We start from the raw sequence: 23,442 nt of genomic DNA on the forward strand, positions 1-23,442 counted from the left end.
ACTGGGTGCCCAGGGCAAGGACACGGCTGATGCCCCCACATCCTGCACCCTGTAGGGACCCCACAAGCCATGGGGCCAGGGGAAGGGCCAGGATGGGGCTGGCACGCACCAGGGCCACACTGTGGAGCCAGGGGAAACTGAGGCACGCTGGGGACCCAGGTACCCCACCCTGCCCCCACAGCCAGCACCCCATCCCTGGCCAGGAACTGCTGAGGGGGCAGCCGGGGGTCCTGGGGGATGGAGGTGGAGTGCGATGGCCGAATGCGGGGCACCGGTGGAGCCCCAGCCCCTCCCCTCTTTCCCCCCTGCCTGGGGCCCCCACACCCCCCCCAGCCAGGGAAGCTGCAAAATTAGGTCAAAGCGTCTATTATTTAACACAGCAGAGATACTGGGGCCAGGAGCTGGGGGAGGGGGCTGCAGCCCAGGAGAGGGGCTGGGGGGCAACAGGGCTGGGCCCCTACAGCCCTGGGGCAGGGAGGGAACAGGGGGAGCAGAGGCAGGAGCCAGCGCTGAACGAGAACGACTTTATTAATTCCAGGAGATAGAGGGGGGCCCCCACTGTCCCCCCACCCTCCAGCCGGGAGCTGAGCGCACCATGCACCCCCGCTGCCGCTGCCAGCACCAGAACCCAGAGTGGGGCTCGCCCTGGGACCCTCCTACCCTCCTTCCTGCAGCCAGGACCTTTGGGGGGCCCCGGAAGGCTCCGAACGAGCCAGGAGCAAACACATCCATGGCTCGTGGCAGGGAGCAACACTGGGCCCCAGGATCACACGTGCCAGGGTGGGAGTAGGGCCAGGAGCACCCGCTGTCCAGTCGCTGCTGCAAAGGGGCTGGGGTGGGTGCCAGCCTCCCACCCCAGCTCCAGCCACACAATAACAATAATAATATTAATATTATTAAAAATATTAATAAAACCACGCCGGAGCAAGGGCCCCAGGGCAGGACTCTACAAACAACAGCTGAGGCCTCTGGGAACCATTTCCCTGCTCGCACCACGGCCCAGCCAAACCCCGCATGCACCAGAACCCCACCCGGGGCAGCGTCCGCCCAGGCTGCACCGAGGGACCACGGGGAGGGGGTCGCTGGGGGCGGGGGCTAGCACAGCCCCTGGGCCAGGATGCTGCCCACCAGCGCCGTGTCCTGCAGCGCGTGCTCCGCTGCCGCCTCGTCCATCTTCAGGGAGACCTGGGGGAGAGACAAGAGCCGCTCGGTGCTGAGCTGCTGGCCGCCTGCCCCGCCACCGGACCCCCACCCCACTGCCCCCCGTCGTACCTTGGCCAGCCGAGCCTCCTTGGCCCTCTTCAGCTCAAGGACGCCGCGGGACTCCAGGAGGGTGACAAGGGACTGACACTCAGCCTGGTCGACAGCGGGGAGATGCTGCCGCCGGCAGACCTGGCTGTAGGCATCGTGGAGCTGGGGAAGGCAGGGTGGGCATTAAACCATGGCACCGCACCCAAGGGAGACCTTGGAGACATGTCGGCTCCCCAGATCCTGCCCCGAGAGGGTCCCGCTGCCACTCACCTTCCCCAGCGTCACCTCCCGGGTGCGCAGGCGCCGGGCGAGCAGCAGCAGGGAGCAGAGCAGCACCTTCTGCTGCAGCGGGAAGGCGTCCCGGGACCCCTGGCCGCCCGCCGCCAGACGGTCCCCGAACACCTCCGAGATCACACGGGAGACGTGCAGGAGCCCCACGCGCTTGGGGACGGGGGACGCTGGGGAGTCACCTGTGGGACAGACAGAGCTGCAGGGGACCACAGAGGGGACGAGAAAGGGGGACGGGTGGCAGTGTAGAACGGGTGCCCTAGAAAGGAACCCCAGACCCCGCGCTGAGGCCGGCCCAGAGGTGCCCCCTGCAGGGTTTTGGCTCCAGTGCTGCAGCTACTCACTGCCGGGCAGTGGCTTGAGCAGGGTCTGGCTTCGCACCTCCAGCTCCACAACCTCCACAGCGCGCCTGCGGAGAGACAGCCCTGAGCACTGGGCAGAGTGACTGCCCTGGCATGGGGTGCAGGGGAGCAGTGTGGGGCCCGCAGGGGACACACGAGCCCTGGTACCACTGGGTTTGGGGGCAGGAGCTGACCTGCAGACATCCAGGGCCTTGCGAGCATCGCCAGAGACCGCAGAGACCTTGCGGGCGCAGAACTGGAGCGCAGCAGTGTCCAGGATGGGGTCACCAGCCACCTACCGAGGCACCGTGTGCTGTCAGTGCTGCTGCCTGCGCGGGTGGAAAGCCCCCCGTGTGCCCCCCATTGCATCCCCCCCGTGTCCCCACCTGCCCCAGCCGCTCCTGCAGGATGGTGATGAGCTGCTCCCTGGTGTAGGGCGGGAAGTGCAGCAGCCGGGGGCTGCCGGCCAGCTGGGCGCCGAGCCTGGCCAGGCTGCGGTCCATGAGGTCCAGCGCATTGGCCAGCCCTGCGGGCACAGCGGGGTGAGGAGGGGAGGATGAGGGCTGAGCCCCGAGGAAGGAGTGGGTGCCTAGGAGGGGGGTGCAAAGGCAAACCCCCATCAGCACCCTAAAACAGGGAGGGTCCCCAGGGTGGGCAGTGCCACGCTGCCACACACTTACCCACAAGGACGAGCCTGGAGCCGGGCAGCCGGGGCCACTCGAAGAGGGTGTAGAGCACGTCCTGCCCTTTGCTCTCCAGCTGGTCCAGCTCGTCCAGCACCAGCAGGCTGTGTGGGGCGGGGAGCCCGAGTCAGCCCCAGCTCTACCCACCACCCCCACACCCCATTCACAGCACCCCAAGCAAGGAGCTGAGGCCGCCTCTCCCAGCTGGCCACACTCAGGGCGCGTTGAGGGGGGACCCCACGGCACCCCCCAGGGCAGGGAACTCACACCATGGGCCCCCGGGCCGTCAGATGCTTCTCCAGCCTCCGCACACCCTCCCGGCCGGCGGCCGCGGGCAGGCCGAGCTGCTGCGCCGTGGCGGGGAAGACGCCCTGCGGGCTGCTCAGCGCCATGCAGTTCAGGACGATGGTTTTGCTCCCGGAGAGCTCATCCTGCCAGGGATGGGAGTGTTACACCAGCTGCAACCTGCTGCCCCCTCCCCTCAACCAGTGGTGTAGTGGGGCTGCACTCCCCGCTGTCTCCCTGCCAATCTGCTCCACCAGCAACCCCGAAACGGGCACCCCCACCCCACAGAGGGGCCTGTGCCATGCCTCAGCTGCTGCCAGGACCCCCGGCCGTGGCGCACCTTGGAGTCAAGCAGGACACGGCTCACACAGGCCGTTTTCCCCGTCCCAGGGGCTCCGGACACGTAGAGGCTGCCAGGCCGGCGCCCGCAGACATGCTCCCGCAGGAACTGCTGGATGATGCCCATCTCCCTCTCCCTGGCGTGGAGGTGGTCGGGCACAGCCGCATGCAGCACCCGCTTCGCCTGCTGATAGCAAGTGCCTGCCCAGAGGAAGGAGAGGGTTCGGTGGGGGTCCATGGTGCAACCAGGACCCCATCCCCTCCCCAGTCACGCTCACCTTCCTGCCTGAAGAGCCGGGTGCGGGCAGGCTGCCTGCTGAGCCCCGAGCTCTGGGGGGTCTCCTGCCCCCCACGCTGTTGGGATGGCTCTGGGCTGCTGGGCTTCTCAGGGGAGGCTAGGGGGTCCCCAAAGAGCAAGCGGCGCCCCTGGTTCTCCTTGCTGCGCTTGGCCGGGGAGCAGGGCTGGGCATGGGGGATGTTGCAGAGGTTGTCATCACCTGTGGGGAAGACGGGTCAGCAGAGCGGCCAAGTGTGCGGGCTCAACCCTGGCGCTGTCACGGTGCGCTTGTGTGCAAGCAAGAAGTTGTTTATAACATGGTGGTGCTTGCCCTGGGGGGAGGCTTCACGCTTCAGCCCCGCCAGGCCCCGCGGGAGCAGCTTTATCCCCTGAAACTGGGGGGAAGCTACAGATGCAGCTGTGCGAGGGATGGAGCTGGGACCCTCCACCTGCCCCAGCCCCGCATCAGCTTTTAGGAAACGGGTACCCACCCCCACCCCCTTTCCTGGGGTGCCCCTGGGGAGGGGGCAGGGGGCTCACCCAGGCGTTTGCGGGGGCTCAGGGGCAGCACTTTGGTCCGAGCTGAGGGTGTAGCAGAGGCCGCCCGCCCGGGCTCGGCGGGGCCCGAGGCCGTGGGGCAGGGGGAGAGCCGCAGGGCGGTGCGGGGGGGGCCGGCGTGGTCGGGGTCGCTCTTAGCCGTGGGGGCGGCGAGGCGGCGGGCGCTCCTCCTGCGGGGGAAGCCGATGGTGGGCTGGCGCTGCGGGCTGCTGCCGGCCATGGCGGGGGACTGCGAACGGAGAGGGGACACCGGTCAGGCGGGGGGAGAGCGGGGAGGGGTTGGAAATCCCCAGCCCTGCGGCGACCCGCCACCCCCTGCCCCCCACAAAAAGCTCACTCCCGCCCACACCCCCCACCCCATATCGGCCTGCCCTGCCTCCCAGCACTACCCGCCCCCACCGCCCCGGACCCCGCCACCGCCACCAACCTTCTCCCGCCAACTCACCCCCAGCTCCACGCTTCCCGCCACCAGGCCGAGCCGGCCCCGCCCCCTATATCCTATTGGCTGCCCCGCTCGCCGCCGCCGCCAATCGCAAGGTCGGGCGCCAAGCCCTGCGGCGGGAGGGAGGAGCCGCCGCCCAGCAGCCAATAGCCGACGGCGCTCGAGGCCTGCCGGGAAACGTAGTGCGTGGCGCGCGAGGCATGCTGGGAGTTGTAGTCTGCCGGGACGGGGCTTCCCAGCGCCCCAACCCCGCCTCCCGGTGTTCCCAGTATCCCCAACCCTACCTCCCCAGTGCCCCCATCCCCCCCAACTCTGCCTCCCCAGTGCCCCCATCCCCCCTGCTCCTGCTTCCCAGTGCCCCCATCCCCCCCAACTCTGCCTCCCCAGTGCCCCCATCCCCCCGCTCCTGCTTCCCAGTGCCCCCATCCCCCACAACTCTGCCTCCCCAGTGCCCCCACCCCAACCCTACCGCCCCAGTGCTCCCATTCCCCCCCCAAGACCTGCCTCACCCATGCTTCCAGTACTCCCACTCCTGCTTCCCAGTGTTCCCAGTGCCACCAGACCTGCCCGCAGCATACCCCATCCTGCCACCTTAGTGCCTCCCAGTACAGGCTTCGCTGCAGGGGACGGGCCTCACCCTCCTCTCTGCGGCCGTACCCCACGGCCGGGGTGAGGCGCAGAGCCCCCCTGCAGCCCAGGCCCCCACGACAGCGCCCAAAGGGAGACGTGCACCTTTGTTACTTTTATTTAAATGCAGTTCCAAGCTCCTCAGTTTTTACTCTGTTCCCTCTTAAAACATCCCCTCGCGCCCGGTGGGGGGGGTGGGGGCAGCCAGCGCTCGGGGACAACCATTTTTGACCTTTATTTAAGCCAAAGGGCAGCGCTGGGTGGGTAAGGGGGAACTCAGACTCTGAAGAAACCCACCCGAAGCCCCCCTTTCCCCCAGTGCTGCCTCGCTCCAGCCTAAACAGGGAAAGTTTCCATTGCCAAAGGAAAAAAAAAAAAAAATCCAAACCCAAAAAACCCCAAAACCACAGAAACCCCAACCCAAGCCCCAAAACAGCCAGACGGGAGGGTTTAGTACAGCCACACGAGCACCCCCTTCCTCCTCCAGTACAAGCTTTTCCCAATGTACAAAAGAGAACAGTAACTACGGTTAATGTCCAGCCCAGCCCGGTACCGTGAGTAAAGAGAGAGAAACCAGCCCGGTACCAACACTCGGACAGGGTAGTGTGTAAGGCAAAACATCAGCCGGAGCCCCCCGGCACGGGGGGGCTGTGGGCCCTCCCCACGCTCCCCACCCCCACCCCGCCACAGAAGAAACAGAACAAACGACCCCCCCCATGGTAACAGCACCCCCGGCTTCCTCCACGGACAATTAGCGTCTTCCCGTTAAAATGCTCTAGTTTGGTAATTTAGCGTTAAAAGCCGGGCTGTCACTGCTGGGCGCCTCCTCGCCCCATCGAAACCCAGCAGCGTGAAAAGCCGTGGGCTGCGGCTGTTTTGGGGCGCGACGCCATCCGGGGGGGGCATCTGGGACACTCCCCCCGTGGGAGCAGGGAGGGGGTCTCCCCCGCCCAGCCACCTTGCAGCCCCCAGCCCCTGTCCAACGCCATCGGGGTCTCCCTGGATGGTCCCACTCGCCCCCTCACTCCTCCACTGGCTCCTGTGCAAAAAAGCAATGAGCTGCGCTGGGGTAACGAGGCTCCGCCGGCCTGTCCCGGCTCCCCCTCGCTCTGCCGCCGGCGCAGCCGGTGATCACGCAGCGTGTCCGTCTCCTGACCTAGCCCAGCTCCTCTCCAAGCCCTCGCTCTGCCCCAGCCCGGAGGAATCGGGCACTGAGCCACCTCTCATCCAACAGCCGGCCGCACACAGCTCACCAGCCGCCCCGAGTCCTTGTGCCCGGCTCCCAGGCTGCGGCTGGGCGTGCGGGCCCGGCCCGGCCCGGGATCTGTGACAAGCGAGGAGGGAAGGACGCATCCGGACTTGCCAGCAAGGTCACCGAGTCCCGAGGGAGGTGCATAGATGAGGGTGGGCTGGTGGAGAGAGCTGGGCTGGGGGTATCTGCTCGTCCTGGTGCAGCTGGGAAAACCAAAGACGCTGGGAGTTTCTCATGCAGGATCTTGGGGGGCAGGGAGGTGGGGAGGGTCCATCTGAGGAAGGGGAAGGAGGTCCGTCTCTCTGCTCAGGAACAATGTGCCTGCGCAGCCTGCTTTCACCTGGGGATGGGGGGCAGAGGGGGGGCCCCACGCGTAGCTGCAAGACAAGAAAGCGTGTTGAGAGCAGAACTCACACGGAGACGGCTGGCACGGCGTGCCCCGCGCCGCTGGCATGCACCGGCCTGGCTGCTCCCCGGCTGCCTGCACCAGTTCAGAGGCCAGCCGCCCCGGTGCTCTGCAGAGTGGGATCCGGCACGTCTGCTTTCCCTCCTCCACACCCCCGCGCCAGCTGCCCCCCCCTCCCCGTACTCCCCGCGGAGATCTGGAGCCTGGGATTTGCGACTCGAACCAGCCGCTGCAGCACGCATGGAAAGCTCAGGGCTTTTCAAATCCACATTAAACATTAATCGCTCTAAAAATAAACGAGCATCCCATTCTCCCCGGAGTCTCCTCCGGGATCCGCAGGGCTGACGCGTAGCAGCGGCGCAGCAAGGGCACTTTGTGCTGTGCCGGCAGTGCCGGGTCTGAGCGCCGCCGCTCGGGCTCATCCTGGCACGTGCGGGGGTCTTTACCCCCCGGCCCAACACCAGCGTTGGCCACTGGGCTGGCTGCCAGGGTCCTTCTGTAACCGCACCAGCACCGAAGGCCCTCGGCACAGGTGGGAACGAGCCCTGTGGCGTTTCTCTGCACAGGCTCAGCAGGAAAAAGGGGGCAGGCAGGATGGGCCATCCGCACAGCCCAGATCCTCGGAGCCCCCGCCCCGAGCGCAGCGGGCTGCCCGCAGGGCTTTGCGCCCCAGGGAGTGTGTGCGGGCCCCGAGGCAGCGCTGCTGCACACGGGAGGTGGATCAGGAGCCCGGGGCGGCCCACACCAGCCCCTGCACCATCCACCTTGAGCGGGGACAAACAGGACAGCGGGTAGCCACGGCTGCACTGCTGTCATCTCCTGCCACCCTCGAGAGCGCAGGAGGGGAGCCAGGCCACGCAGGACAGTAGGACACCTTCCCCTCCCTTACCTCTGTTTGTTTTGCTGGGGTAGATTCTCTGGAAGTATTTATATTCCTCTGGGGCTGGGAAGTCTTCGACAGGATGAAAGGAGTATTTGGATTCAAAGTCATCTACAGAGAAGGGAGAAAAAAGGCAGCTCAGGGCAGGCGGCTCTGGATGAGCACAGCTAAAACCAAAGGGCTCCAGCTCCAGCCCCTGCTGCGAGCGCAGACCCGCGCCCGGGGCCCCACTCACCCAGGAACGCTCTGACGGTGGAGATGGAGTCCCGGTGCCCGTTCCGCACCGGCGGGGGCGGTGGGGGAGGCCCGGCCGGTGTCCTCGTGGGCGGCGGTGGTGGCTTCCCTCGGCTTGGGGGTTCAGCAGAGCCGTGCAGTCTGTAGGGGGGTGGAGGTGGGGGGGCGTCACGCCCCCCGTTTCGCAGCATCGGTGGAGGGGGCGGTGGGGCTGCAAGGAGAGCTGGGTCAGCACCGGCACAGCCCACTGCAGCCTGCCAAGGCACGGCATCCCCAGGGCAAACCCTCCCTCCGGCAGCAGGGCCAAGGACGTCCTCCGAGGTAGCTTTCCAGGCCAGCTGCTGAGCCAAACCACGCCAGCGGCCAGCGTGGCCAGCCCAGGGATGCTCCTACATGCGCCCAGCAGAGATTTCCTGCTCATTCCTGACATCTGCATTCCTCCTCGTCAGCTTGTAGTGGAGGGGACTGGCCAGCCCACTCCCCCCTGCCTCACCACCCACCCCCAGTGGGGCTGCTCCAGCCCCTGCACGCTGCGCCAGACCCAGGTCACCCGTGGCACGAGAGGGGATCCCAGGAGCAGCTACAAGCCAGCGCACACCAGGGTTTGAGGGCAGCAGCTCCACATGGAGGCAAGATGCTGCCTGTCGAGACTGGGAAGCCACATCCGCACTGCCACCGAGGTGGCAACAGGACCCACAGCCCCTCCGACCCACCTCTTGCTCCTGCCCAGCCTCCCACAGATGCACAGTGGCAGCTCATGCTCCTCATTAGGCTAATTACACACAGACTAACAGAGCAGATCCCCAGCCGTAACTCAAAGGAGGGATTCTGGCAAGGCCGGAAGGACGGAGCGGCTTGGCAGGGGACCAGGCGGGAGCTGCGGTCTGGACACGGAGGCCAGGAGCGCACGAGGGGGGGCACGGGGGCAAAGCCATCGCCGCTGCCAGCGGCGGGGACACGCTCACGCCCGGCTCCATGTGTACAGGGATAATGGTGAGCAGTTTTCACCAAGCCACCCCTTCAAAGGGCACCCGACACCAAACCTCAACCCCTGCACTAGCAGCGACAGAGCATTCATCGCCTGCTGCGCTCTGAACCGTGAGGCACCAAAACCAGCCCAGAGAGGTGCAGGATGGTTCCCAGGGGCTGAGCAAGGGTGTCTGGCTGCACCGCCGAGTGAAAGGCTTCTTCCCACTCTGCCACAGCTTTTTGTCACCCCTCCAGTGACATTTAGGAAGCTCAGGGGAGCAGCCACAGCGTACACAGCTCTGGCTCCACCACGTTCTCGCCTCCTATCCCAGGAGGACACACCAACCTCACAGGCAGGAGCTGCCCAGCCACAACCCACCACCACCGTCAGGTGTGAAAGGAGCTGGATAGAGGGCAGGACTAGGGACATGTATTGAAGGTGACAGTCCAGCTACAGCCCCTGGCTCAACCCCTACACCAACTAACACACGCAGGAGAAGCCTTGCTGTGCCACAGTGCTGCCTCTTGCCCCAGTGTCTCCAGCCAGCCACCAAACACCCCACGGGCAGGTGGCTGCAGCCTGACCCTCAACGGCTGCTCCCAGGCGCAAAGGAGCCAGGTCCAGCAGAGCAAACGGTTCTTACCTGCTCCCCGGCTCGGGGGGTCTCTGGCCGGCGGAGGGGGGCGACTGCTCTGAAGAGATGGGGAGGCTGAAGCAGGCGGCGGCGGCGCAAGACCCCGCAAGGGGCCCGGCGTTTTCCTGTGCAAGGAGTTGTGTCTCTGCGGCAGCTCCGGGGCAGACTCGTTGATGGGGCTGGAAGGGCCGTTGGGGACACCAGGGGGTTGCCGATAAGGGGGCGGCGGGGGCGCGAGAGACTGGCCCTGAGCCCCGGACCCTGTTCGGATACTGACTGGGGAGGGAGGGGGCTTGATGGGTGGCGGAGCAGGGGGTCCGTCCCTGCTCACAGGCAGTCGCTGTCCCGGGGTGGGCGGCAGGGGCTTCTCCCGGTTGTAGGAAGAGACCTTGGTGCTGTGCGCCGAAGGCGGGGCGGGCGGCGCGGTGGTGCGGCGTCCTGGTGGGGGAGGCGGCGGGGCGGACGAGCTATGCTTCATGCCGGTGCTGCCGGCGGTGTTGGGCCGGGAGAGGTCCGGCAGGGAGGGCCTCTGCGTGCGCGGCAGCTCCGGGGGAGAGGCCCGGCTGTTGTCAGCGTCATCTTGAGGTCGGCTGTTGCTGGCTGGTACTGGGGGCCTGGGGGCAGCTGCTCTGGAGCCGGGGACTTGCAGGGTTTGCTTACTGGAGCTGTCTGCGGTGAAGGAAAGCAGAGTGAGTGGCCAGACACAGCACGGGCCGGGAGTCAGCGACGTGCAGCGCTTGGTCCCCGAGCCTGCGCAGAGCGCAGGGCAGCCTGCCCGCTCGGCCGAGGAGGGCCAGACCGCAGGGAACGCTGTCTGGCACAGGCAGGGAGCTGGCACCGCGCTCAGCCACACACGGCTCCTCTCTCACCACTGCTATTCACTCTCTGGCTTGCTGGGAGGCAGGTTGCCACAGAAAATAGCAGAGAGAAACATTCAGCAACACACACAACTCTCGGGCCCTCTGAGGAGGTTTGTGTCGTGGGACACTGTGGCATGGAGAGAAGGCAGCTTGCCTGCAGCCACACACAGGGTGTTGACTTGGGGTCCCTGCCTCTAACCAGCTGAAATCCCCACGCAAACACAGCAAGATCCTCACCCCCCTCCGGCTCAGGGACCTCCCCGGGGAGCCCCCCGCAAACCACAGTCAGATGGCCATTACCTGAGCTGTCCTTCGCTCCCACGGGTCTGAGCTTGGGCACACCGCCTTGGAAGAGGCCACCCTTTGGCTGGATTGAAGCTGAGCTAGAGCCGTAGCTGCCACCGCTACTGCCCTTGGGCTCTGAAAGGAAGCAGAGAAGTTAAGCCTGGTATTATCAGCTCCTCCAACGATGAGCCACTGGAAACCAGACAGGCGAGAGCCCAGAAGCCATCCTGAAGGGCACAACAGGACCCAGGGTGGGGCTGAGCACCAGGTACTCACTCTCTAGGATTGGTGCACTCCGGTCATTGATTTGTGTCACTTTCTTTAGCTTGGTCCCTTTACAGATGTCCTGCAGGAGGGCACCACGGCCCCGCTGCTCCTCTCGGCTCAGTTTTGGCGGCTCTGTGTTCGCCTGGAGACAAGAAGCAGCTCAGCAGGAGCTCACCTGCGCAGACAGATACCCCGACGCACAGAGCAGGCACAGCCCAACTCCCACCTTCCCAGTTCTTCCCCCACTGAGCCAACAGGCACCGCCACCCCTGCCAGTAAACAGCCTCCTCCAGGGGCTCTCTTCCAGATGGAGTGATGGGGCTGCCCCAGGAGGTTGTGCTGCCATCCCACAGGGCAAGGTTGAGATCCCGTTCTACCTAGACCCAAGGCGCAGCTCAGTTACAGCCTCGTGCAAGGTTCCCCTGCTCTCCCTCCCAAGCCATGGTGGAGCAGAAGACACAAAGGCAAAAAAAAAAAAGCCCCTTCTGTGTAGACTGTGTTGCAGAGGAAACTGAAGCACAGCCCATGGGTGACCCAAAGCTCTCGTAGGCTGAACTTAGAGGTCCAGAGACAACACAGGGACCCCCAGCAAGTAGCACCCTGTGGAGTCAGGCCACCTGGCCACCCGACGACCAGCCAGGCCACCGGGCAGCGAGCAGACCCCTACCTGACTGAAGGTGGGAGGCGGCGGGGGGCCGGGAGGCGGCGGCGGCGGGGGAGGAGGGATCGGCATCCTGGCCCGGCTCCCGGTGGCTCCCGCTGCTCAGTGCTTGGGGCAAGCCTGGTCACTCATGCCTGCAGGGAGGGAGGAAGCGGTCAGGGACTGGAGGGGAAAGCTGGTGAACAGACCACAGAGAAACATGGCCCTGGGCTAGCGTGCTAGTGCCCTGTGCCTGGAGCTCCCCGTGCCGGGCAGAAGCTGGGGCTGCCGTCTCCCGGCTGCCTCAAAAGGGCCACCACATTCTCCCAACACCCTGCAGCCGCAGGTCCCAGCGCTGAGAGCCAGCGCAACCCTCAGCCCCAAATCGCCAGAGCCCCCATGCCAGCGCAGAGCCTGCAGTTGAAACCCAGGACGTTTTGCACGTGACCGCTTCACTCAGCGGAGAAAACCTGGCCAAGCTAATCCTGCGCCATCAATCCAGCAGCCGGAAGCCGCTCACGTGGAAGTGCGACAGGAGCCCAAAGTGTACGGCCCTTCGGCAGGCACCACGGCCAGCCCTGGCACGCGTCCCCAGCAGGCCCTTCCAGCCACAAACGCCGTTAAATCTGCCAGACGGATCACTGAGCAGAAGGCAGACGAAACGGCGCAGCGCTGTCCTGTGGCTCGTACAAGGAGAGACGCTCCCACCCCTGAACAGCCCTGACAGATAAGGCAGATTTTCCAAACCACTTGGATCCTACTTCGATAACCTCCCAACGCTCTGAAGGCTGTCTGCGCCCCTCTCCATTTCCACAACTCCAAAGCTCGCCTTGAAGATGTCCAATCAGGCAGCAAAACAAGCTTCCCCAACATTGATCTGATTACATTTCAATCCATCTCATCGCAAGCCCAAAATTAATCCTTCCCACACCGTGGCTTACCCAGAACGGCTCCCAGCCTGCGCAGAGCTTTGCCAGTGGGGCTCCGCAGAGCCCGGCGGCTCCAGTCGGCACCGGAGACTGAGCACGGAGGAAGCGGGGACAGGAAGAGGAGCCTGAATCACCGGGAGATCACAGGACAGGTCCCTGGCAAACTCGTGCCTCTGACAGCAGTGTGCAGGTAGGGCCGTCCTGGCAGCACCAGCTCAGGGAATAGGAATGTGATGACTGGAGGCCTCACTCGACACCCCAGGAGTTTTGGGTGCTCAGGGCAGACCAAGAGGCAGGGGATAAGTGGCCGCAAATGTCTCTCCCCCAGGAAAACCTGTTCCTTAACCACTGAAGGGGACCACAATGCCAACACCAGGTAAGAACAGCATAGTTTCACACCTGAAGCTTCTGACTTCTGATCCCTGACCTTCACGGCAAGCAACCAGAGGGGTCAGAGATATATCCACCACGACAGCGAAAGTTTCCTTATGACCCAGGCACTGAAACCCAGGTGCCCACGACCTTTGAAACGGTTTGTATCAGGTATTAAAATCCAGCTCCCTTCTGAGACTCACCTTCGACTACAATTTACTGATGCGACGGTACACAGAGGCCAGGGTAAGACCAGGTCTGTCCTCACTTGTCAGACGTTACCACTCCCTGTCACAGCAGAGGTCTGAGAACAGGAAAAACGGACCAGCAGCATTGCTGCAATGCCAGCGGCTCCCCTCCCCTCGAGCAAACCACCAGCTCCCTGCGGTTCAGGAAAATAAATAAATAAATCACCTTTTAATTAAAGGCAGCTCTTCTACTGAGCGAGAAACTTCCCAGCTACAGACACTCTCATTGGGAAGATGTTCCTCCCCCTCTGTCTTCTGGTGTTTTCCAAGTCACTCGAGTTCTCAAGCTCTCCAGTGGCACCTGCCACACCTTTGGGGAGCTGGGGAACAGCGCAAGCTCGAGCCTGCCATGACTCAGTGGGTCCTCATCCACCTCACCCAGGCAGCCACCTCGCTCCTGCCTCTCAGAAACACACCTCAACGTGTGCGGTGCTACTTTGCTCCAGACCGAGCTGGAAGCCTCGCACAGAAGAGCCAACGTCCAGCCATTTCTCCTTCAGCCCTTGTGCCACCAGTCCCACCATGCTGGGACACTCCACAGACTGGAACAAAGCCCGGCAAACCAATTCAGCCTGTACCTTTCCCACCGAAGCAAGATCAGAGACAGCTCATAATGTGCTTGTCTGGGACCTGCTGGCGCTGCCAGGACATGTTACAACAGGAGCGCTTTTCGCCCCGTGCTCCTTCCCACCTCGCAGGGCCGGGACAGCGCAAGCGGCTGCCAAGGCAGAGCGTGACGTTGCGGGGATAGCATGACGGCGTCGCAGCACGACCAGCGGGAGGGGATGGGCAGGAGAGCCCCGGCCTTGTTTGAACACCAGCAGCTGGAGGTAATTAGCAGAGATAGAGCTGAGAAACGTGCCAGGTAATGAGACTCCTGACTTGGTCTCATGTGTCACAGGCCTGAGCCAGCACAGGAGCGGTGCCAGCACTGCGGGCCGTCACCTCCACTCCCGACCCATGGGAACAGAAACACCCACATCACCTCCCTGTTATGCTCCTGCTCCAGCTGATTACTCACGGGGTGACACTTCCCACCCAGCTCTGCACCTCGATGGCACCTGGCGTCACAAGAGCCCCTTCAGATACTCCCATGACAGGGACACACTGCCTCACCAGACGCAGACAGACAGACAGGGGTTTGTCAGCTGTCAGAGAACAAGTCAGTGCCACGTCTGCAAGGGCAGCACGCTGCTCCGGTCCCCCTGTTCGCCCTGCTGCCCCCCACATAGGCCCTGCATCAGGCAGAGTGGCCAGAGACGATCCCACAGCAACATTACCTCCTATAAGCACAGCTGGGGAGGAGAGGGTATTTCTACAAAGAAAACCATGAGTCATTATCTCCCCATATCTAACATGCCCTTCAAACTACCGCTGCACCGAAACCTGCATTCAGATAAAAGCTCTGACCTAGAAGAGCGAGAGAGGAGGGGAGAGAGAGTTTAAGCTAAAGCAGCGTGAGGATAAACTGGAGCTGAATTCCCAAGAAACAGGTCATTTCGTTTCAGCACACGGCCCCGTTCAGGTTGTGGATTAACAGCAAAGGTCACATTGAAAAACCAAAACCAAGAGGCGCCGAAGTCAGCACATGGCGGCTGCTGATTATTTCATACCATGAGAAAAGACAAGACCTCTGGGTGGGAACACTAGAGTCATCTGTGTCTGTCTTTATTTTAAGGCCTAGATCTCTAATGTTCATGAAGACAGACACAGCTGATAAAGATTAGGGAGACACAAGCTAAATCCTCCAGGAAAAAAAAAAAGGGGGGGTGGGGGCTGTTCTCCCGGCACTGCTTACCACCCCTTAATGTCTGGCGTATGCCTTACGGAAACCATGCCCTTTGAAACAATGCCGCTCCGACAGCCGACTTCTCGGCATTTCTTCTCCTTTGTTCTTCGTTACCAGGGATCCTTTCACCAAGCCAGATCTGAGCCTTTGAGAGCTCCATATGCTGCAGCGGCAGCTCTCTACGCTTGCAGGGAAAGTGGTTTGAAAGACCTGAATTGGGGCAGCGAGAGAGACACCCGCTAGATCAAAGCGCTGAGGAGAGCTTGTCTTCGGTTAAGCCAGGAGAGGCAGGTTTGCACATTAGCTTTCCTTTTAAAAATAAAAAATAAAAACCAAGAAAGCTGTGAGAAAACAGGGAAGAAGACAACGTGTGAAAAGCTATCACTTCGGAGAAGAGAGTCCACTGACAACGAGGTGACCCTGCAGAAAGCTGCACAGCAGCCATGCTGGACCCCACCATCACCGCAGCAGCCCGAGCCCCACGGCAGCACCGGCGTCAGTGCAGCCCTGCAGCGCTTCAAATCAGCATTCCCCTGCCAATCCAGGGTTCAAAACACTATTAAAACCCAAGAACATTACATTCAAGAGCCGCCTCTCCCATAAAACAGCTGAATTAGCCAGATCTGGCCAGGACAGGACTACACACCACGTTCTTCATGCGTTTTTTCAAGACCCTGTTTGCCATGAAGGGAAATGAAATGCCTTCTCCGGCAAGCAGCCCTGGATTCTGATCGTCCCGGGGGGGGGGGGGGGGGGGGGGTTGCTGTTTTAGCAGGACAGGCAGCAGTGAACTTCAGAGGCCACAAGCGTGTTTCCTCGCTTTTCAGGGGGATTTGGGCGCCGTGGCAGATTTGTATTTCACAGCTAGGCTCGCTGCGGCGGCGAGCCTGCATTTGCAAACCCGAGATGAAGCGCTTCATCCTCAGGGAGGCAGCGGCTTTGAACTGCAGATCAAGAGGAATTTCCAGCCCTCTGATGTCGGCTGCAGAATGCGGCTGCACCGGTTTGGGGACAACTTCCAAGGCCGGACCTCTCAAACACCCTCCCCTCCCGCCCCCGCCTCGCAGGATGCCTTTATCTTCCACCTCTTCCCACCCAAACCCTCAGTTCCTCGTTACCCTGTGAGCAGCCCTTCCAAATTCAGAGCCTGTCCTCCAAAGCCTGACATTTCTGCCCGTTCCCGAGGAGCGAGGGCCTCGGCAGCACTGAGGATGTGACATAAATAATTTATCCTGAAAGACAGCCATCGCAGGATTTAAGGTCATTCAGGCTTTTAAAATCGTATCAGCATGCTTTAAGAGAGCGAGCTGCCATCTCGATTTGGAGCGTCTCAAAGAGCTGGTGCATCTCTGCGTGCAGACAGACAGACACACTCCGGCCCCGCGGGACTCAGATGTTCACTGTGAATTATTAACAACCCACGGTCACTGACAATGCATTTTTAACAAAACCCTGAACACAAAAGTTTCTAACGCCTCGGGGCCGAATTCCGCAGCCCTCAGTGGAGCCGCGGCTTCCCCATCCCCGGCCACGGGACCCGAGTCAGGCCACCCTCTAGCAGCTTTCCACCGAGCTCAGCTCGGTTCACTTGGCAGAGGAAACCTTTAATCAGGAGCAAGGAATCGTGTCCTGACATCAGGGGCTGCAGCAAAGCTAAGAGCAGGAAAAGCCCATCCCAGGAGGGCCCACAGACTTCCCTGCCTCTCCCTGTCCCGTGTGCCAGGCGAGAAGGGAAAGGAAGCTGGGGAGGGAGAGGTGGCACACGAGGGGACCGCGCAGGAACCGCTCTGAACCACCGCTCTCTCCGACGGACATCTCTGATTGTTCCAGTGGGAGGAAGCGGCGGGAGACGCAGGGACTTCCCGGCTGCTTCGATGGTGACCCATGGCTGGGAATAACATGCTGCATGGCCCACGCCTCGCAGAGAACAATACGCCGCTGAATGGAAAGTGGCTCCCGAGTCCGGTGGTAGTGTTCAGATAAAAATGCCTTTTCATCAACTGCCAACGATGCACCGTCCCCTTCACCGTGGGCTCCAACATTGTCTGCACATTTAGAGCGAACGAAGCCTGCACGCTGGAGCTGACAGAGCCGGGAGCTCCCTGAAGCACAAGGAAAACATCGGTGGCCTCAGGCCGCTCCGAGCAGGACGGGGAGCGGAGAAGGGCTCCCACCACCTCTGAGAGCCTTTTAAGGCTCCCCGGCAGTGCTGGGGCCCACTCACGCAGGGCTCATTTAGAGGCAGGCGCTAACGAGCCGCATCTAAGGCTCTCTGCACAGCGAACCCAGCGCAGCGTCAATCTTTGGTCTCCACCAGGCTGCAGCTGACACGCCAGCAGCGAAGAGCAAGGAACACCAAAGGAACCCGCGGCTCTTCCATCCGTCACTCAAAACCGACAGCACGCAAAATTATTTGTAAAACAGCACCAGATGCTCCACGGTGCAGAGCTTACGGCACCGGTGGCCTTACAGGGGAGCAGGCAGCCAGTCTCCAGCTCCAGCCTGCCACCCTGAGTTGACGCCGTCAGCTGCCGCAGCGTCTGGCCGACGCAGGTCGCAACACAGGGACAGCAAGATGCCCAGGTGAAACCCTCTGCCAAAAAAAGGCACATTAATTGGGGTGGGCGGGGTACGCCTCCCTGAAGGCCACGCTTTCAAACCAAACCCCCACGCCAAGCTTTTCTCCCAGACTCACCCCAATATCCAGGTGGTTGGCAACAAGCCAACCCGCCCTCTCGGCAGAAGCGATGCCAGGCCAGTGTTGAAGGTCTTGACATTTCTGGGTCTTCCTCCTCTGCCCTTCGGGAGCGGCGGCCCTGCCCTGGTGCCTGGGCCCAACAGGCAGCATCTCCGCAAGAGGTCACTACGCCACGCGACTGAACAGGCTGTGCTGGTGTTTTAGGAGAAAAGCCAGTGTTTTGCCCAGTCCCCTGGCCCCCACCCCAGAAAGTTCAATTACAACCATAAGAAAAAAAAACAAAAAGAAAAAAGCTGTTGAAAGCCCACAATCTGCATACACATGCTGCCTGGAGGTCTGCTGTTCTCAGGAGCCTGGATGGAGAATATGCCTTTAAAATACCGCAGGACCGGCATCAGCTTACACCCCTGTACCAGCCTCTGCCTGTGTTTAAGCAGAGTGCTTAAATATGCCTGAGACCCCGCAGTGCCCCCACGGAGGCCGCCCTTCTGCTCTGCCTGCAGCCCTCCAGCCCCTTTGCTCAGGAGCCTCCACGACAGACAGCCCCTGGTGCCCCCCGCCGGGGTCTCTCCCACCTCCTGCCAGGCATCCGTGATGCTCCCTCCCTCTGCTGATGGGGCTTTTGGGAAGGCTGAGGACAGAGACCTCCAGCTCCGGTCCCTTTTGCCACCCCTCTCCTGCAGGCCAGAGGTGCTGGGGCTCTGCCTGCTAGCCAGCCTCCCGCGCCGACTCTTTTGCAAGAGCTGCTCCCAGCCCGGCTGCGGGAAGCAGCCCTGAAGGAGACAAGCAGAGCTGGGCTGGAGCGCAAGGTCTCCTGCTGTTCCACAAAACCCGGCCAAGTATTCTCAGGGTTTTCCTAGGCAAAGGCCAAGCAGAGATGCGCCGATTCGCAATCCAGAACACACAGGGCAAGTAACAGAGGCAGAGTGCAAACCGCTGGGTGCCGTCGGGAGGTGCCTGCTGGAATGGCACAGTCCCTGCCGCAGAATAAAGTCACCCTGAACCACCCCGAAGCCACAACTGCCTCACAGAAAGGAAGCGGCCACTCTGAAAACCATCGCTGACTGCTTGTAAAACAGAAATGCATCTTTCCTCTAAGCAGGTTTGCACTCAAGAGTCATTAGGAGAAAATTTACAAGCTACCATAGAATACCCAGCACTTAAGTGTTATTTTGGGACACACACATACACTTGATGTTTGTGCAAGACCCTAAAGCTACAGAAACCTTATAAACGGGGCTGACCCACACCGCGGGATTGATAGGATGGCTTACAGCAAGAGCAGCCCTTGCTGGGGCAGGAGGCCGAAGGTGGCGAGGGCCCGGCCCCACCAGCCTTTGCTGCGACAGCCGCAGCTGCGGGAGGTGTGAGAGCGCGAAGAAAGCGCCTGTGTCGATGCCAAGGGGAAACTAAGCCAAGCCCCGTCAGAGCGAGTCCTCCGCGCAGTCAGATCCACACTCGGCTGCTTTTCAGGTCGGTAGGTGCCAAGAACACACTGCAAATTTAGAGCCGGCGCAGAGGGAGAGGAGGGCTTGCTTTGAGACATGGTCTAGTAATGGGGTGTGACAGACGGACTCGATGGGATCGAACGGTCCCTGCAGATGCAACCCCGTCACTCCCACCAACCCAGACTCCAGCCCCAGCGAGGGAGGAGTTAAGCCCCACACCTCCAGGCGGAAGCACCGCTGTTCACGCAGCGAAGGTGCCTGGCTGCTTTGGCAAAAGCAGAGGCAGGCCTTGGGCGCAAGCAGGCGCAGCATGTATCGCTGCAGGAGCGCCACGGCAGCAGGTCAGACCTGACAAGGACACTCGAGCACAGCAGCACCGAATCCCAGCATGCAGGGCCTGGCACGACACCCACGTCTCTCCATGGCCCAGACTGCCCGGGGGCCACGCTGCGAGCGCCGAGCAGTATTTGCAACTCACCTTACCTGCTCCCGATGGAAAAGGGAAAGCAGAGCTCCCTGCAAACCCCTCCACCCACCCAGCAGCTTCTCCCCTTAGCACCCCTCCGGAGCTGCCTCCACCCCGGGGGCTGCCAGAGGGTGAGTCTGCGCCCAGGGCACGTGGCTGCCACAGCTCCGGCTGGTGCAGCCGGTCCTGCCGAGCAGCAGGAATTTCTATGGTTATGGTACTGCATGTGGGAGACACCAGAGGAAGGAAGGGGAATGGGGATGGGCCAAAGGAAGCAGAGAGACATCGGAGCCCCAGCACCACACCAGAGCACAGAGCTCCGTGGCCTCTGTGCTGCAAGAGACCCCGCAGCACCCAAGACTGGTGACGAAGAAGCCAGCTCAGCTCTGGAAAAGACCGTTTAATTTTTGAACCAACCTCGTAACACCAGAGCAAGGAGCAAACCCTGGGAGCTGTGCTCATTCCAGAGCTACCCTGGCAAAGCCAGCAGGAGAAACCCAACACGCTCAGCCCCGTGTTAGGAGGGCACTTTCCCCCCGCTCCCTCCTCCCACCTTTGCTTCACAGCAGAAAGCTACTTCTTTGGCAGAGCAAATCTGCCTTCCTTCCAAGCAGCCAGATGTAAGTAAGTAGGTCAGACAAGGACCAGAGCGCCTCAACAATAGCACTTTAAAGCAAAGCAAAGTGGGAAGCGAGCCCTGACCTGGAACATGCCCCGTCACCTTGGCGCTGGCGGAGACAGGGGGGGCCGGCATGCCTCACCTCGGAGGCAACGCGTTCAGTAAGAGCAGAAAATCCAACAGCAGCAGAGCGGCACTCTCTGCGGTGACTTTCGTGTCAGGGTCCAATACCCTGTGGCCACAGCAGTCAAAAGCTTTGCAGCCTCACACATCCGTGGCACCAGCTGGCCTGCCACAGTGCGGAACCACAGACCTACTTTTAGTGGCAGAAACTAGCTCAAACAGACCCAATTCACCGGGAGGGAAGGCAGAGGGGTGGGCAGCAGCAGCAAAGGTGGCACCGGTCAGCTGCACTCCCCTCTGTGCCACACTCACAGCTCAGCACCGCGCACGACACATGCCCTAGATGGCATTGCCTTGGCACACCACGGCCAACAGCTCCTGTTTGTTCACGGTGGGAAGAAGCCAAGCTCTCCCTCACCCCCACGGCACAAAGAGGGGTCTGTCCTCCCAGCCCTGGAGCAGCCATGGGAAAACACGCTCTGCCTTTGCATTCCAGCAACAGAGCGCAGCTGCGAGTGGGAGAGCCGCCGTGCCGCCGCCTGGCAGCCCCCACCGGCGAGGAGTGCGGCTGCTGTCACAAAAGGTGTGAAGAGGGGACGTCTCCCTGGGGGGCTCAGCCGAAGCAGCAGTGCCCAAACACCTTGGGGCCACGACACACTCAATAAGCAGAGACAGGCAGGAATGAAGGCAGGCAGCCGAGCTGTGAAAAGCGGGACGCGCTCACCAGGTAGCTTTGCCCCAGAGAGCATGTCCGAGCCGGAGCCGGGTGGATTCGCACCTCATCTGCAAACCGAGTCGACTCCTTCAGCAGCAGAGATGGGAGTCAGGTTAGATTAGATCCTCTCTGCCAGCCGTCAGCGGGGCAGTGACACCCCACACCAGAGACCAGGCCAGGCCAGAGCAACCCGGGCAGACACCCATCTGCCGCCAAGTCTGCCAAAGGTAAAACGAGGACGATTTGGGATCGCGGCACCTCTCCAAGGGCTCCTGCTCAGCCCAGCGCATAGGCTGTGGTTCATTGAAATGACTTTCATGCAAAACCTCTGCCTCCACCTGGCCGGAGGACAATGCCGCACCGGCTCCTCGCTACCTCCTCCCCACCAGCCTGGGGGGTCAGCAGCTTCTAGCCCACATTTAGCCTGAAGAGTGGGATTGGGAAACCCAGAGCAGGGCAGTCACATGGTGTTCAGCACCCCTTGTCCATCTGTCAGCTGAGGGTCAGGAGGCAGCTGGCATCTCGTCCCTCTGTATCCCACCCATGGGCCCTGGAAATGCTGCCCAAGTCCACGCTGGTTGGGGGGACACAGCCCGGGCCCCCACCCCACTCGCTGCAGGGGGGTAGCTGGAGCAGAGCTGTGGTTAACAGCAATGGGGACTCAAGGAAAACTCCCCAAAAACAGGTGGCTTTGAGCAGTGCTTGGAGAATAGGCTATTTCAGAGCACGCTGCGCAGCACTGGGCTCAGTGGGGCTCTGGCCTGCATTGCCCCAAACCTACCCTGGCCACTCCTTCCCCCAGCTCTGGGCTCACTGCAGCTTCTCCATGACAGAGGAAACACCAAAACAAGCGACACCTTGACAGGAGCAGAGGCCAGGGGAGGGACAGCTCGGTGTCCAGGCACACCGGCTCATGGGTGCAGCCCACCTGCCGGCCTCATCCCCACGTGGCACACGTATCCTACAGCCTGAACCCCACTGCATCCCTCCTGTGTCGCAGCCAAGGCCATCGAGGTGCACGGGGAGCCCTGCAAAGAGAGCCAGGGTGGGTGTGAGCTGCTCGCCGGGGCCAGCCACGCACTCAAGGGCAGGCATGAGCCGCATCGATTCTGCTGAGTCTTTGCAGGGGGAAAGGCTGCAGCTGCTTGTGCCACAGCGCTGCTGCTCTCCCTCTGTCCCAAAGGACACGTGGAAAACAATCAGCTACTTATTTTGTTTGCTTACAACCAGGACTCTCCAGGGGACCAGAGCATAAACCCGCAGCAGGGATTCGGTCCTCAAGGCCGGGGCGCTGCCTGGGCAGTGCCTGGCAGGGGCTGGCGCTGCCGTACGTGGGCGGGGAGGGCCGGCGGACCGGGAGCACGCAGCTGTGGCAGTGTTTACCCGGAGCAGAAGGGAGAGCTCAGCCTCCACCGCGGCACCGCCGCACTTTGCTGCCCAGCCATATGCCGCCCCGCGCTCGGGTTTTCATAGGCAGAGGACGCTGGGGCCGCAGTTTGCCAGCGCCAGGCCCAGAGGAGTGACCGGACTGCGACGCTGCTTTGGGACCCTGGGCCTGGCCTGACCCTGGGAGCACCGTCCCCCCCCAGGACAGCACAACCGGTCACCCAAACCTCCCACGGCGGCTGCCCGGACACGGAGCCCTCCGTGCTCCCCCCGACAGCACCGCTGGAGGGGGACGAAAGGAAGAACGTGACGGACACCCTCCCGTGACATGGGGAGAAGCAGAGCCCCCCCCGCCGCCACCAGTGCCCTCTGCCAACCCCCCCAGCACAGCCATTCCCAGCTGCACCGGTGCCTCCCCCGGGAAACTCCCCCACAAACCCCCTTGACCCTCGGTGCGACCGTCCCTGCGGACCCCGCTGCGCCCCACCGCGAGCCCCAAAGCGCCCACAGCCACCCCGGCCCTCCTACACCCCGAAAGAGTCCACAGCGCGTCCCCCTCCCCAAAACGGGTCCCACACAGACCCCGCCGCATCTCGCGCCCGGCCCCGGGCACCCCGCGCAGCACCCCCCGCACCCCACACGCCCACCCCAAGCCACCACACTGCATAACAGAGCCCCGTGGGCCGCAGCCTCGACACCCGGAGGCCGCCCCCAGGACCCCGGAGGCCCTGCAGGCCCCCGGCCCGGTGCCCCCGCTCTCACCCGCCGCCCGCGGCCTCCTCCCGCCGCACCCGGAAACGCGGCCCCGCGGCGCCGTCCGGCCTCCAGCCGCCGCCAAACAAAATGGCGGCCCTCGCCCCTTCTGCGCCTGCGCTGCCCGGATCGCATGTGGGCGGGGCACGGTGGGGCGGCAGGGTCGCGGCGCCATGCTGTGAAGGTCGGGGCGGCCATGGTGGGAAGGGGTTTGGGAGCGAGGCGCTGCGCCATCTTGGGAAGGTCACCCTCGCGGCGGGAGCGCCTGGCTCCGCGGCTGTCCAGAGGGGCGAGGGGAGCGCGGCACCGCCGGGGAGGGATCCCCACGCCGAACCGGGATCCTCCGCCCGGGGCCGAGCCCAGCTACTGCCAACCAG

The 23,442-nt window shown here is 62.7% G+C and overlaps 2 protein-coding genes across 5 annotated transcripts; both read right to left on the bottom strand.

The window, feature by feature from the left end:
- Nucleotides 1–510: 510 nt before the first annotated feature.
- On the bottom strand, nt 511–4,524 carry CDC6 (cell division cycle 6). 2 transcript variants are annotated; one of them, XM_064473160.1, is made up of 12 exons: nt 4,468–4,524; nt 4,005–4,251; nt 3,466–3,684; nt 3,189–3,388; nt 2,831–2,994; nt 2,561–2,667; nt 2,267–2,406; nt 2,075–2,175; nt 1,884–1,948; nt 1,522–1,721; nt 1,273–1,413; nt 511–1,185 (listed from the first exon to the last, which is right to left on the bottom strand). In XM_064473160.1, exons 2-12 carry the CDS (start codon nt 4,240–4,242, stop codon nt 1,096–1,098), a joined length of 1,665 nt encoding a protein of 554 aa, XP_064329230.1. In that variant the 5' UTR covers nt 4,243–4,251; nt 4,468–4,524; the 3' UTR covers nt 511–1,095. The 2 variants fall into 2 exon arrangements, with proteins under 2 accessions (XP_064329230.1, XP_064329231.1); XM_064473161.1 differs by lacking the exon at nt 4,468–4,524 and adding an exon at nt 4,450–4,464.
- A 663-nt stretch (nt 4,525–5,187) lies between these two features.
- WIPF2 (WAS/WASL interacting protein family member 2) lies at nt 5,188–23,173 on the bottom strand. 3 transcript variants are annotated; one of them, XM_064473591.1, is made up of 9 exons: nt 23,075–23,142; nt 17,553–17,747; nt 11,547–11,674; nt 10,889–11,021; nt 10,628–10,747; nt 9,477–10,136; nt 7,865–8,074; nt 7,639–7,740; nt 5,188–6,720 (listed from the first exon to the last, which is right to left on the bottom strand). In XM_064473591.1, the coding sequence occupies exons 3-9, from the start codon at nt 11,610–11,612 to the stop codon at nt 6,680–6,682; spliced, it is 1,332 nt and encodes a 443-aa protein (XP_064329661.1). In that variant the 5' UTR covers nt 11,613–11,674; nt 17,553–17,747; nt 23,075–23,142; the 3' UTR covers nt 5,188–6,679. The 3 variants fall into 3 exon arrangements, with proteins under 3 accessions (XP_064329661.1, XP_064329660.1, XP_064329662.1); XM_064473590.1 differs by lacking the exon at nt 17,553–17,747 and having other exon boundaries at nt 23,075–23,173; XM_064473592.1 differs by lacking the exons at nt 17,553–17,747; nt 23,075–23,142 and adding an exon at nt 13,024–13,186.
- Between the last annotated feature and the right edge of the window lie 269 nt (nt 23,174–23,442).

The sequence above is a fragment of the Phalacrocorax carbo genome, chromosome 25, assembly GCF_963921805.1.
Source record: "Phalacrocorax carbo chromosome 25, bPhaCar2.1, whole genome shotgun sequence".
In the NCBI taxonomy this organism is placed as follows: Eukaryota; Metazoa; Chordata; class Aves; order Suliformes; family Phalacrocoracidae; genus Phalacrocorax; species Phalacrocorax carbo.